This window comes from Zootoca vivipara, chromosome 5 (assembly GCF_963506605.1).
Source record: "Zootoca vivipara chromosome 5, rZooViv1.1, whole genome shotgun sequence".
Taxonomy (NCBI): Eukaryota; Metazoa; Chordata; class Lepidosauria; order Squamata; family Lacertidae; genus Zootoca; species Zootoca vivipara.
Genome location: NC_083280.1, coordinates 40,653,976 through 40,668,509, shown reverse-complemented (window position 1 = coordinate 40,668,509; position 14,534 = coordinate 40,653,976). Strand labels below are relative to the sequence as shown.

The 14,534-nt window shown below is 48.2% G+C and overlaps 1 protein-coding gene across 3 annotated transcripts in view; it reads right to left on the bottom strand.

Moving 5' to 3' along the window:
* The window catches only part of UGGT1 (UDP-glucose glycoprotein glucosyltransferase 1), a 45,519-nt gene extending 33,088 nt beyond the window's left edge, over positions 1-12,431 (bottom strand). For 2 of the 3 annotated variants that reach the window (XM_035132970.2, XM_035132971.2), the window contains exons 1-9: positions 12,246-12,431; positions 10,496-10,633; positions 10,147-10,229; positions 5,666-5,796; positions 4,641-4,753; positions 3,839-4,013; positions 3,021-3,117; positions 1,733-1,811; positions 1,040-1,140 (exon numbers count right to left, since the gene is read on the bottom strand). In XM_035132970.2, the coding sequence (XP_034988861.2) occupies positions 1,040-1,140; positions 1,733-1,811; positions 3,021-3,117; positions 3,839-4,013; positions 4,641-4,753; positions 5,666-5,796; positions 10,147-10,229; positions 10,496-10,620 (904 nt within the window). In that variant the 5' untranslated portion in view covers positions 10,621-10,633; positions 12,246-12,431. Of the gene's footprint in view, positions 1-1,039; positions 1,141-1,732; positions 1,812-3,020; positions 3,118-3,838; positions 4,014-4,640; positions 4,754-5,665; positions 5,797-10,146; positions 10,230-10,495; positions 10,634-11,974; positions 12,215-12,245 lie in introns of those variants that run through there. The other variant, XM_035132973.2, reaches the window with a different exon arrangement.
* Between the last annotated feature and the right edge of the window lie 2,103 nt (positions 12,432-14,534).

Genomic DNA, 14,534 nt, shown 5'->3' with positions numbered 1-14,534 from the left:
GTTTTCTCAGAAGAAAATGCCACTGCATCCAATGGAGCTTACTCCCAAGTGTGTTCAGGATTGCAGTCTTTCGTCAAATTGAGTTATCTATAATGCAACTATGAGCCGTAACTATAATGCAGCTGCGAAGAATGCAACTGGCAAAAAAGAAAAGAAATAGGAGGCACCAAAATAAGAAGAATGCAAAAGGAGGAACTTGTTTGCTTAATGCCAACTAACAGAGCAATCCAAAGCCCAGGCAGGCAGTGGCAGGGTTGTGTTGTCACCACATTGGCAGCCTTCCTGCTCCTACTGGCCACAGCAGAAGAGGCAGGCAAATCACTGTGGCAGCCTTGAGCCTGGAAGACACCACAAGGCAGCAGTGGGGTCTGCTTGGGATCTAGCAGGGACAGTCATGGGGCTGGCTCAGTCCCTTCCCTAGAACACCCCATTTAGGGGCTTTCCATGAGCCGCCACCAGGTGGAATGAGGAGCTGGGAGTTGATGCTGGCATCACTCTGTGGGTAGAGGGGCACCTTCATCTAATCAAAGTCCATCCCAGCCAGGCACAATGGGGTTTTGGACTGAAGAAATAGAAGATGAATTCCAGGTGAATGCTTTTAGGAGCAAAGTTTTCTTCGTCAAAGTATGCAGAATAGCTGAAGCAGTTTGCAGAAATATTGTACTGTACCTATCTGGCACCATGAAGAAACGACTTCAGCTATTCTATGTAATTTAAAAGTTTAGGATGGTTGCTGAAGAAGGAACCTGTGCTTTGAAATATGTTGACCTGTAAAAAATGCAACTGCATTCAATTTGATGCTTTGCACAAAGGGAAAATGCCTTGGGGTGGTGCTGATGGAAAGGGTTAGTGCTTGTATCTGTTCCAGGAACGGTTGCATTTATGGATGCTTCTGCTGATACAAGAGCAGTTCGTAATGAAGTCATAATAAATATATTTTAGTGTGTGTATATAAGGACTTAAGTGCAGCATAAGAGCTCCTAGGAAGTTGAAGTTCACATTTCAGATTTGCAGGAGAGGGTCTAATATGGATACTTACCTTGTAATTGCCACACTTTTAAGGGCGCCATTTCATTGGTGCTTTCAACAAGATGTTTTCTTAGTTCTTTCAGTTCTTCTTTCAAATTGGGGTGCAATTGCCTAGAATAAAAAATGAAGGAAACCTGTATTATTTAAGGAAACCTATATTATTAAAGGTAAAGGTACCCCAACCGTTAGGTCCAGTCGCGGACAACTCTGCGGTTGCGTGCTCACCTTGCTCTATAGCCGAAGTTTGTCCGCAGACAGCTTCCGGGTCATGTGGCCAGCATGACTAGGCCGCTTCTGGCGAACCAGAGTAGCGCGCGGAAACGCTATTTACCTTCCCACACAACTGCCCCTAATAGATGTGGATTTGGGTCCCTTTTATTAATATTTTGTAGACTTTAGTAGGAAAATGCAGCTAAAAGTAACAGGGGAAACTGCTGTATACAGTTTAAGTTAGCCCATCTAATTCAAGATTGCCAACACTGAATGGCAGCAGCTCTCCAGGGTTTCAGGTAGAAGCCCTTCCCATCCCCACCTGCTGATGCCAGGACTGAACCTGGGACCTTCCGCAGGCAAAACATGTGCACTATTACTGAGCCCCGCTCCCTGCAATGTTCTTTATGTATTCCCTTGCAAGTCAGTTTCTGGAATGCTTTAGGTGGAAAAGCCAAGGAAAACGAACTTGTTTGTCAAGAGCATGACGTACCTCAGTTTTCCAAACAGAAATCCCTGCACTTCATCAATGGGGTCATTTTCACCTATTACTGTTGCATTCACATCTGCGCCTATAGAAACATGAAAATACTCCTGATTATGATACCATTTAGGAAACAATCGGTCATAAAGAGTCTGATAAGCCTTACAAGCCTTCAGCACACAATATCAACACTTCAGACAGCTGTAACAGAAAGCACCTCTTGTTTCTAAGATAAGTAGGCTATTGCTGCAATTTCTTACAACAGGCACCAAAGTGTAATGGGGTCATTCCTTGGTGAGGGGGGAACAGTGACATTCCTTGCCTCTCATTCTCTGAGGGTTTTATAATGCTACTTCTGTCAACCAGTGAATAATCTGGTGCTGCTCTCCACTGCGAAGACTCTTCCTCACTCTGGCTCCATAGGGAGCAAACATCAAACTTCTAAAGAAGTGGCTTGTTGCACAAAAAAGGACAAAATGATGACAACACTCCTCATTCTGCCTTTGCATGTTTTTCTGCATGTTTAACTTAGTAGCCAACACCATGCTAGTAGGATTTGAAGCCAGCAAACTGGTGGAAGGGAGGGATTAACACAAAGTTAAAACACAGATAAAAATTACAATGGCTTTTCCTTCATTTAAAAATTGTGCTGCTTTTCATGCACCACAGCTTATTATCATTAAAAAAAGAAGGATCTGCAGGAGGCAATTAAACATGTGTGTAAGAGGTTAGGCAGCCTTGCAAGGAAAGCAGAAGGTGAAGAAGTGTGAGGCAAGACCCTGGAACTGGGGCCTGAGGGGAAATTGGGCACACAGATTGCTAACAGCCAAGGAGAGAGCAAGTCCAGACAAGCTTCTCACTCCAGATTGAACTGGGAACCTACACAATTCTGCCACGTCAAGGGAAGGTAATAGGTTGCCTGGGCAAGTTGCCTCATCCTAAAGTACATGAACCTTCCAACCCTTAAGAGTATCAATCCAAAGGTTGCCTAGTCTAGCTTCAGCAGCTCCTGTCAACGTGCAATCAATTCCAGAGTGATTGCTATTCAATGGGTTTTCATTTATTATTATTTAGTTTGTTACAAGCCATTTTGAGCAGAATTTCATTGTGGAAAGATAGTATATAAATAAATATGAATGATTTAGATTACTGCAGCATATCGCTAATATACCCTGAAAGAGTGATTCAATCCTAAATAGAATAACAATGAGAGCATATGAAGAGAATTTGAAAAACAATTTTGGAATATATTCCAGTTCATGGTGGAACCATCACTGCTCTTAAGGTAGGAATTCACCTTTCACCTGGGTATCATCCTTGGCCTTATATTCTGTGCTTTTAATGGCCAGCTCCACACCATAGCCTGACAGGTAGACTCTTTCTTTACTTGGATTCTACAAGAGAGAAAGGAGTAAAAGCAAGGTGACATGGGTGCAACAAGACATTTGCTAGGTTTATCTCTCCCAGCTTCGCCAGACCATAATCACGGGCAGTTGGACCACCCTGATTTAAACTTAGAACAAGTTGTGTTGCAGCTCAACTATAAACACCCACCCACCCTCTCTGTGATAAGAAAGTTGCAGCCCAATTCAGAACTCCAACTAGTAGGAGGATGAAAAATGTGGCTTCCATCTAATAAGCTCTTGTAGTGATTCCTGCTGTCTTGGTAATGCCTCTCAGCTGGAAGAGGTGCTGGTATTTACATATCTGAAACCTCAAATTTCATTGCACATTGCTACAAAAGTCATAAGGGGCAGTAAGAATACAAAAAGAACTGTAACCATAAATACCCTGAATCTATTACCTCTTCAAATTGAGATCTAACAGCTTCTAGATCTTTAAAACAGTCAGTCTAGATTCAGCTTCACAGTTGTCTTATACAAATAGAGGATTAAATCTTTGAATATAATCAGAAAAGATAACCCCTCTTCAAAACACACAAATGTTGCAATATTGAAAACAATAAAAAAAACTGGCAATATGTTTTATATAAAGACACATACGATTTTAGAACTCAATGCAAAATATTCTTGAAGTGGCACTTAAATACCAAATATTGTTCCTGAAAAATACTTTAAATCATGTGGACTTTCCTAAGATCGTTTTAGTACTTACAGCAATGTAATGCCTAAGAATGTAGGTGATTTCTCCAGCATTGACTTTTGATACAAGTAGTCTGTGAAATCTAGACATCTCCTCAGAGCCAATCTCAGCATACAAGATTACCACAGGACTTTCCGGGTCTGAGACTGGGTATTTGTGGTCGCCTTTGAATATAAAAGGCTTTGGCCTAGAACAAGACGAACACCCCAGTATAAATACTGTACTTTAACAAGATTAGATAATGCTTTTGACTGTATTGAACATATAAAAGAGACTAAATAGGTAATTACGACAGTCCTTATTCTAATGCTTGAATCATTAAATGTGATTTATGAAGAATTAAAACAAGATTTCCCTATGAAAATCCCAGCACTTTATTGCTCTGCTTCTCACAATTATGAAACTGAATGAATTCCTAAAATGGTGTCACTTGTGAAGCCATTGCAAATGGAACTGAACAGTATGCGTTTTACAATTGTAATGGTTTTATCTATTTGTATCTTTGTATACTCTATGGTTGTAATCTATTGTTGTAACCCACCCCAGAATCTTATGACTGCATCCTGCTCTGGGACCTTATGTCCAAAGTAGCAACAAGTTAAGATTGTAATCAATCATTTAATCAGAATGTTTATAAATCACCAACTCATAAAAAATAGCAAAATAGTGTACAATAAAATTATTTAAACATCATGAAACTGTGAAATCATAGAGATATGTAATACAGAACAAACGACAAACACTGAATCAGATTGCCCAATTTTAACAAAATAAGAAGCAGTATAGTTGATGCTTTGGTACAAAGTAAAACTACCTTTCTGAAGCTGTTTGTAGAAGCATTTTGAGTTTGTCAGATTCACAAGTCTTCTCTCCATGTACAACAAAAAATGCATTACATCCCTCTGGTGGGGGCTCATCAGCTGCTATCTGTATTAAAATGGATCTATTATAATAAGACGTCAAGCTTTTTTGGGAGGAGAATTGCATCATGGTCATAGTAACAGGATCACAAGATACTCTGCTTCTAATAGATTCATCTGTGCATTGTCATTTTTTATCCATATGAACAAACAGTACAGCCACTGAATCACATCAGAAAAAACTGGCCACAACTTGTGAAATGGGGGCATTTGCACAGCTTTTTTGCTTCCAGCCCAGATGGATACCAGCGAGGAAGGTAGAATAAACTTCTTAGATTCTTCCAAAGACAAATACCACACAAAATAAAGATCACTCCATTTTATAATCATTCAAGAAAGGTCTCCTGTCTTGGAGCTAAATGAGAGAAAGAGGGATAATCTTACAGCAACTTTATTTGTTCCCTTCCCTCCCCCCCCCCAATCTCAATCAAACAATCTTGATATGTGTTTACTATTAATGTTGGGCGAGCAGCCAGTGAGAAATGGTAGGCAAACAAGATGGTGGGCAGGATACTGAAGCAGTTTCCTTTGCAATTGCAAAATGAGAAGCCATTCCTTTTAAATTTAAAGGAACATAAATATCCATGTGCTAACTTTTGCAGCACTGATACCATGCCCAATATTTCTCTGGGCAGTGGTTAGGAAAGAGGTGGAAGATTGTCAATGCCTAGACACTATACCTAACCTTGGTGTCTAGGCTGGCAAGCAATCAGGTAAGGGGCTATTATCTGTCAACTCAATAAGCTCCATCAACATATTATCACTCCCAATATACACAGTATAGTCAGTCATTGTAATATGGTCAAACACACGGCTTAGGTTGCTAGTTCAGGGAGAGAAGACACCCAGTGTTTCCTTTTGTATTATTGCCTGTATGAAAACATGAGAATCAGAAATGTTCCAAAAGCTATATACTAACCTGCTGGAAGGCTTGAACTGTAGCTGAATAAGAGCGCAAAGACAAGGCAAATTTCAACAAGTTCTGTTGCAAAGGTGAAAGATTCTGGGAAGCTGCTTGCAGCATTGCATAGTAAGAGGAATAATCAGTACCTGCCAACCCACAAAGTAAACTATTTAGTTTTTAATGCAAGTGGAGAGGGATTTTTAAAATCAGCTATAATTGTCATGGTTCATACTACAACCACATACAAGTAACACAATTTTAAACAACACAAGGAATCAGCATCCTGTGCAGTCATATCAAGTTGGAAATACAGTGGTGCCTCGACTTACGAATTTAATCCGTTCCGAAGGCACCTTCGTAGGTCGAAAAATTCGTAAGTCAAAAAGCGCCATTGGAAACGTGATTTCCCATAGGAATGCATTGGAAACGGAAAAATTCGTAAGTCGAAAAACGGTTTCCTGTGGTTTCCTTTCGGATGTCGAGACATTCGTAAGCGCGCGACCATTTGCCCCATTCGTAAGTCGAAAAATTCGGTTGTCGAGTCGTTCGTAAGTCGAGGTACCACTGTATATGACTACAAGTTGGTAAACACTGTGATCCTAAGCTACCTCCATATAATACTGCATGCAAAAAATCTATTTCTTTCTCTCTCTGAACTCGATTATTCATACTCATTGGTCACTACTACAATTGCTAAGCACATAATTGCCAATCAGAAGCCGCGCTTTGGAAGTCGAATGTTTCGGAACTCAAACGGACTTTCGGAATGGATTCTGTTCAACTTCCGAGGTACGACTGTATTAAGTGTTTGTCATTTATACCAATGAGCCTTTACAAAGAATTTAGCACAGAGTACCCTATCTGTTTACCGTGTTTCTCATATTATAAGTCATGTCTTATATTAATTTTTTCTTCAAAAAAACACGACATGGCTTATTTTTGAGGGATGTCTTATTTTTTAATAAAGTGCACGCGGGCGCTGTTTGCCGGGCTTGTCAAGCCCAGCAAGGAGCGCCCGCCGATCTTCGGTGACAGGCGGGGATGGGGGGAGAGCGGAGAACGATCTCCGCTTCTCCCCCACCCCCGCCTGTCACACAGCACAGGGCCGAAGATCGGCGGGCGCTGTTTGCCGGGCTTGTCAAGCCCAGCAAACAGCGCCCGCCGATCTTTGGTGACAGGCGGGGGTGGGGGGAGAGCGGAGCACGATCTCCGCTTCCCCCCCACCCCCCCTGTCACACAGGACAGGTCCGAAGATCGGCGGGCGCTGTTTGCCGGGCTTGTCAAGCCCAGCAAGGAGCGCCCGCCGATCTTTGGTGACAGGCGGGGGTGGGGGGAGAGCGGAGAACGATCTCCGCTTCCCCCCCACCCCCGCCTGTCACACAGGACAGGTCCGAAGATCGGCGGGCGCTGTTTGCCGGGCTTGTCAAGCCCAGCAAACAGCGCCCGCCGATCTTCGGTGACAGGCGGGGGTGGGCGGAGAGCGGAGAACGATCTCCGCTTCCCCCCCACCCCGCCTGCCACACAGCACAGGTCGGCGGGCGCTGTTTGCCGGGCTTGTCAAGCCCAGCTAGGAGCGCCCGCCGATCTTCGGTGACAGGCGGGGGTGGGCGGAGAGCGGAGAACGATCTCCGCTTCTCCCCCACCCCCGCCTGTCACACAGGACAGGTCCGAAGATCGGCAGGCGCTGTTTGCCGGGCTTGTCAAGCCCAGCAAGGAGCGCCCGCCGATCTTTGGTGACAGGTGGGGGTGGGGGGAGAGCGGAGAACGATCTCCGCTTCCCCCCCCACCCCCGCCTGTCACACAGGACAGGTCCGAAGGTCGGCGGGCGCTGTTTGCCGGGCTTGTCAAGCCCAGCAAGGAGCGCCCGCCGATCTTTGGTGACAGGCGGGGGTGGGGGGAGAGCGGAGAACGATCTCCGCTTCCCCCCCACCCCCGCCTGTCACACAGGACAGGTCCGAAGATCGGCAGGCGCTGTTTGCCGGGCTTGTCAAGCCCAGCAAACAGCGCCCGCCGATCTTCGGTGACAGGCGGGGGTGGGCGGAGAGCGGAGAACGATCTCCGCTTCCCCCCCACCCCCGCCTGTCACACAGCACAGGTCGGCGGGCGCTGTTTGCCGGGCTTGTCAAGCCCAGCTAGGAGCGCCCGCCGATCTTTGGTGACAGGCGGGGGTGGGGGGAGAGCGGAGAACGATCTCCGCTTCCCCCCCACCCCCGCCTGTCACACAGGACAGGTCCGAAGATCGGCGGGCGCTGTTTGCCGGGCTTGTCAAGCCCAGCAAGGAGCGCCCGCCGATCTTTGGTGACAGGCGGGGGTGGGGGGAGAGCGGAGAACGATCTCCGCTTCCCCCCCCACCCCCGCCTGTCACACAGGACAGGTCCGAAGATCGGCGGGCGCTGTTTGCCGGGCTTGTCAAGCCCAGCAAGGAGCGCCCGCCGATCTTTGGTGACAGGCGGGGGTGGGGGGAGAGCGGAGCACGATCTCCGCTTCCCCCCCACCCCCGCCTGTCACACAGGACAGGTCCGAAGATCGGCGGGCGCTGTTTGCCGGGCTTGTCAAGCCCAGCAAGGAGCGCCCGCCGATCTTTGGTGACAGGCGGGGGTGGGGGGAGAGCGGAGAACGATCTCCGCTTCTCGCCCACCCCCGCCTGTCACACAGCACAGGGCCGAAGATCGGCGGGCGCTGTTTGCCGGGCTTGTCAAGCCCAGCTAGGAGCGCCCGCCGATCTTCGGTGACAGGCGGGGGTGGGCGGAGAGCAGAGAACGATCTCCGCTTCCCCCCCCACCCCCGCCTGTCACACAGCACAGGTCGGCGGGTGCTGTTTGCCGGGCTTGTCAAGCCCAGCAAGGAGCGCCCGCCGATCTTTGGTGACAGGCGGGGGTGGGCGGAGAGCGGAGAACGATCTCCGCTTCTCCCCCACCCCCGCCTGTCACACAGCACAGGTCGGCGGGCGCTGTTTGCCGGGCTTGTCAAGCCCAGCAAGGAGCGCCCGCCGATCTTTGGTGACAGGCGGGGGTGGGGGGAGAGCGGAGAACGATCTCCGCTTCTCGCCCACCCCCGCCTGTCACACAGCACAGGGCCGAAGATCGGCGGGCGCTGTTTGCCGGGCTTGTCAAGCCCAGCTAGGAGCGCCCGCCGATCTTCGGTGACAGGCGGGGGTGGGCGGAGAGCAGAGAACGATCTCCGCTTCCCCCCCCACCCCCACCTGTCACACAGGACAGGTCCGAAGATCGGCGGGCGCTGTTTGCCGGGCTTGTCAAGCCCAGCAAACAGTGCCCGCCGATCTTTGGTGACAGGCGGGGGTGGGGGGAGAGCGGAGAACGATCTCCGCTTCTCCCCCACCCCCGCCTGTCACACAGCACAGGTCGGCGGGTGCTGTTTGCCGGGCTTGTCAAGCCCAGCAAGGAGCGCCCGCCGATCTTTGGTGACAGGCGGGGGTGGGCGGAGAGCGGAGAACGATCTCCGCTTCTCCCCCACCCCCGCCTGTCACACAGCACAGGTCGGCGGGCGCTGTTTGCCGGGCTTGTCAAGCCCAGCAAGGAGCGCCCGCCGATCTTTGGTGACAGGCGGGGGTGGGGGGAGAGCGGAGAACGATCTCCGCTTCTCGCCCACCCCCGCCTGTCACACAGCACAGGGCCGAAGATCGGCGGGCGCTGTTTGCCGGGCTTGTCAAGCCCAGCTAGGAGCGCCCGCCGATCTTCGGTGACAGGCGGGGGTGGGCGGAGAGCAGAGAACGATCTCCGCTTCCCCCCCCACCCCCACCTGTCACACAGGACAGGTCCGAAGATCGGCGGGCGCTGTTTGCCGGGCTTGTCAAGCCCAGCAAACAGTGCCCGCCGATCTTTGGTGACAGGCGGGGGTGGGGGGAGAGCGGAGAACGATCTCCGCTTCCCCCCCACCCCCGCCTGTCACACAGGACAGGTCCGAAGATCGGCGGGCGCTGTTTGCCGGGCTTGTCAAGCCCAGCAAACAGCGCCCGCCGATCTTTGGTGACAGGCGGGGGTGGGGGGAGAGCGGAGAACGATCTCCGCTTCCCCCCCCCACCCCCGCCTGTCACACAGGACAGGTCCGAAGATCGGCGGGCGCTGTTTGCCGGGCTTGTCAAGCCCAGCAAGGAGCGCCCGCCGATCTTTGGTGACAGGCGGGGGTGGGGGGAGAGCGGAGAACGATCTCCGCTTCCCCCCACCCCTGCCTGTCACACAGCACAGGTCCGAAGATCGGCGGGCGCTGTTTGCCGGGCTTGTCAAGCCCAGCAAGGAGCGCCCTCCGATCTTCGGCTCTGTCCCCCGATGCGCGACGGCTCGGGGAAGCAGGCAGGGAGCTCCTGCTGGGTCCCGCGCCTTCGCCTCTCGCTCGGTCGGGGCTACACGACATGGCTTATTTTCGGGGTATGTCTTATTTTTCACCAACCCTTAGAAATCCTGTCATGGCTTATTTTTTGGGGATGCCTTAAAATATGAGAAACACGGTACAAAGCAACCAAGGAATGCAATAATTACCATCATGATTGGATGATCCAAAGTCCTGACAGGTTTCAACAAAGCTCCAAAATTTCTCTTGACCTTCTTCTGCTAAAAATTCACTGAAGAAAGGAGAGAGGAATCATTACATTATGTTAAGTTTTATTTGTTTTGGGGTTTATTTTTTTTAAAAAAAAAACCTATGACACTGCATTTCACAAGTCCAGATTCAAATTCCATTTAGTAATTAATTTACTGGGTGTTTTTAAGGCAAGCCACTGTCTAAGCCTCTCTCATTTGTAACATAGAGACACAAATTATATGGGAGATTACATATGTAAACTGATTTTTTAAAAAACAAAACCATTGAGTTAGCCATCTTGCTTACCTTGCTTCAAGTAATAAAGGTGTGGAAAACCACTTAGTAGTCAAAGAAGTCGTCACTGCTTTTGAATCTGCTTTTACAAGGGAGAAGCTCACCCATATTCCAATAAGTGCAATTAGAGTTCCCATCTTATAAAAGAACCTGGAAACAAATGAAGACATTTAACTTAAGCATTGTATTTCAGTATGTATAGTTAAGCAGTGTATGTTTCTGAAAATCCATGGGTGTGCAATCAGTTATAAGGTATGTATCTTGACACAAAAGCTGGGTCTGCCATCTTGCTGAAGCTAAGCAGCACCTGGTTGGGTGACCACCTGAGAATGAAATGTAAGCCACCTTGGGTTCCACAATGGAAGAAAGGCAGCATATAAGAAAATAAACAAAATCTGGGAAAATAAAGAGGCAATTCTAGGACTGGTTCAGAGGTAATGGGCTGATTCACATGTATTGGGGAACACGTGTTGAGATTCCTGCACTGCAGAGGGTTGGACTAGATGATCCTCAGGGTCCCTTCGAGCTATACAATTCTATGAGTCTATCATGAGCTAGTGAATAAGCAGGTATTCCAGTACTGTCTCTTCTTTTCCCCTCCTGATTCCATTTTTCCCTTCTGTATCATGTCTATTACACTGTAAGTCTATTTACAGGGACTGTCTTCTCTTTTAATACAGTACATGCACATCACTTTGAAAATGCAGGCACTTTGTATGTGAATAATAATAATTTTACATTGCAGGAAGCACAATATTAAAGCACATATAAAAGCCTCATGGCAATTCTAACATCTATGAAGTTGGCCTGAGAGAGTAGAGAAACGGAGGTCTCAGAAAAATGAATCCTTCCCAAAAAACGTATTTTATTTGTCTCACTTGTACTTTATACTGTAAAGGTAACAAGTGGCACTGCAGAAATTACATAAGCTGCTGAGTCAGACACTAGCCCATCTAGGTCATCATCATCATCCAACCTACTATCTCCAAAATCCTCAGTAGAAATGTCATTCTCAGCCTTGCTACCCAGTATTCTTTTTTTTTAACTAGTGCTCCCCCCTTGATCCAATGCATCCTACTGTGCATTCACGGACTACTCTTAGCACCATTGTGGGACTCCACTAACACAGGCATGCCCAGATATGGCAAATGATAGTTCTGACCATGCCAATTCCAATCACAAATCCAATTGTGCAGGTAAGGCGATCCTGTCCCTCTGGTACAACAACAACGAATCCAAGAGCCCTGGGGCTAACACCTTCGTTAGTTAGATCTTCCTTTCCGTACACAGTTTTAGCAAAAAAAAAAAAAATACTTTTCTGTATGGATCCAAAGGAGCTTTGCGAATAAACACCCAACTGCCAACCGCATCTCTGTCATTCGGTTCGAGATATCCGAATCCTTGACAACGCCACAAAGTTGCCGGAATTCGGGCTGCAATCCTAACCCTGCTCGCCTGGGGGTGAAACCCACGGGATTCAATAGCACCTACCTCTGAGCTGACTCCGTCAGGACTGCAGCCTTAAAATCGCGCGGCTGTGTTGCAAGGCTGGAAACACGAGCTTGCCTGTGGCGTTTCCCCCTCTGGTTAACCACCCCGAATTCTCCGCGTCCCAATCCCTTAGGACCCCCCCCCTTTCCTTGCTCGTATGGACTCGGACTCCACCTCCGCCTCCTCCGGATCGCGCCCCTGGAGAGCCCGAAAAAGGAGAAGCGGCGGCGTCTTCAGAGGCGGGTGTCCGGGACCCCAGGCACCCACTCACCGTCCAGTGCTCGGGAACCGCACGAGGGGGCGATGGTGCCGGTGCCGCCACTTAGCCAGAGGGCGCCTCCCGCTCCTCCTGGGGCTATCGTGCCGTGCGGATTATTATTACGCCTGTAAGCTACCGCCACGCTCCTTTCCTGCTTCACCCGCCGCGGCTCCTTCGGTTTCCTGACAGCTCGCTTCCGGTTCCGGCCCCTCGCCGGCTACCAGGAAGAGCTGCGGCGAAGCGGCTCTTTGCCCTACGGAGGGAACCAGTCTGGGAACAGCCCTTGACTCTCGCGGCGCCATTTCGGCTATGGGCAAACAAAGTCCCTCTCAAGGCGACGGACGCTCCAGTCGCCCAGCAGGGGCGCTATTCCCCTCACGAAGCGGAACACGAACTGTCCGCAAGCAGTCAACCGACGCTACCGTGAAGCTGCACCCTACTCTTCCCGCTTTATTATCTGCCGACACAATAACATCTCCCGCTTCCACCTCGCCACTGAATTAGTAGTAGTAGTAGTCGTAGTAGTAGTATTTCCCCACCCTACACACCAATACGCACACGCACAAAGAGATAAAGGCTATTTCGCTGAGTAGTTCGCTGCAAGAGACTTGTGGCTTTTTCGACTAGCGTAGATAGTACTGTACTGTACAGGCACCAGCTCTAGGAAGATCCTCTTTAGCACTAGGCAGGAAGTCTTCCTCCCGAGCCGTTGCCAGACTCCAGTGCCGCTCTGCACTTTCATAGTTCTGCATCGTGGATGAGGCACCTGCTCTCCAGAGGTGGTTGGGACGACAAGCGCCCAACGTCCTTGTGCCTGGGCTCCAGCCGTTATAGGAGTTTGAGTCCAACAGTATCTGAAGAGCCTCACGTTTCCTTCGCATCCCTGTTCTACGCTGCAAAATTGTTTCCTGAGCCCAGTTTAAAAACCTGCAGGACTTGAGACTCCTTTAATAACAAAGAGACAAATCACTTCAATAGGGACCTTCTGCCCAACTGCAACCTTTTTCAGGATACAGTACTTGATTCCATCTCCTATCCCCCACAACAGCCTGCATGAGTACAGAACCCAAACCTATTATCTATGCAACCCTTGCTTGAAGAGACATTCCTTCTGCCTACTTATGGGCCCGCAGCTGTGGAAAACAACCAGTCAAGTCATCTGGTCTAAACCCAACCCAAGCCTCACCCATATATTCAAAGCCAGTCCCAGGTTTTCAAGTGGCAGAGCCCTCAGCAAGATTTATTCAGTGGGACTACCAACTTATGTGAACAATTTTTTTGACAAGACACCATCTGTAGTAGTGTCTCCTCTTCGTCCCCTGGCTGCCCCTCCTTCCTGCTATATCTGGCCCTTGCTTATATCATATGTTTATGATATTGTGAACCCTCAAAAGGCAGCCAATTACTCACCCACCCAAGTGGGGAAGTAAGTGAGTGGCAGTGACAGCAAGGAACACTGGAAGTAGGATCAGTGGTTATTTATATTTTTTCACAGGACTTTTTTCAGGGGAAACACTGGAACTCCGTTCCAGCACCTCTTTTTCTAGAAAAATAGCACTGTATTTTCTTTATTTAACACTTTCATTCAATTATTCAGGCACAAAGACTCCCACAGTGCCTTGCAGATCAATTTAAAAAACACACCACAAGACAATTCCTGGCTTACTGTTTAAAATGCATGATGCCAAAGGGGGGGGGGCAAATAAATTCAAGCACCATTTCGTAACAGTTACAAAGGTCATAAGGCTGTTCAAACTGAAACCAAAAGGAGCTGGTCTCTCAGAAGATCCAATGGAGTTGACCTGCTTCCCATTGCTCATTTTGCTGCAACCTGATACCATCGAATGCCTACTGATAGATGACAAAAAAATTAAAAACCTTGTAGATCATATAATATGATATGCAGTGTGAACTGTTGGTCATTTAGCCACCAAATCTAGATTGCCTATTATTATTATTATTATTATTATTATTATTATTATTATTATTTAGGTTAAGAACTTAATTCGTTCCGGAGGTCTGTTCTTAACCTGAAACTGTTCTTAACCTGAGGTACCACTTTAGCTAATGGGGCCTTCCACTGCCGCCACCACGCAATTTCTGTTGTCATCCTGAAGCAAAGTTCTTAACCTGAGGTACTAGTTCTGGGTGAGCGGAGTCTGTAACCTGAAGCGTCTGTAACCTGAAGCGTCTGTAACCCAAGGTACCACTGTATTATTATTTTTATTATTTATTGAATTTGTATACTGTGCTATACCCAGATGTCTCAGGGTGGTTCACATATCAATATCTAATAGTACC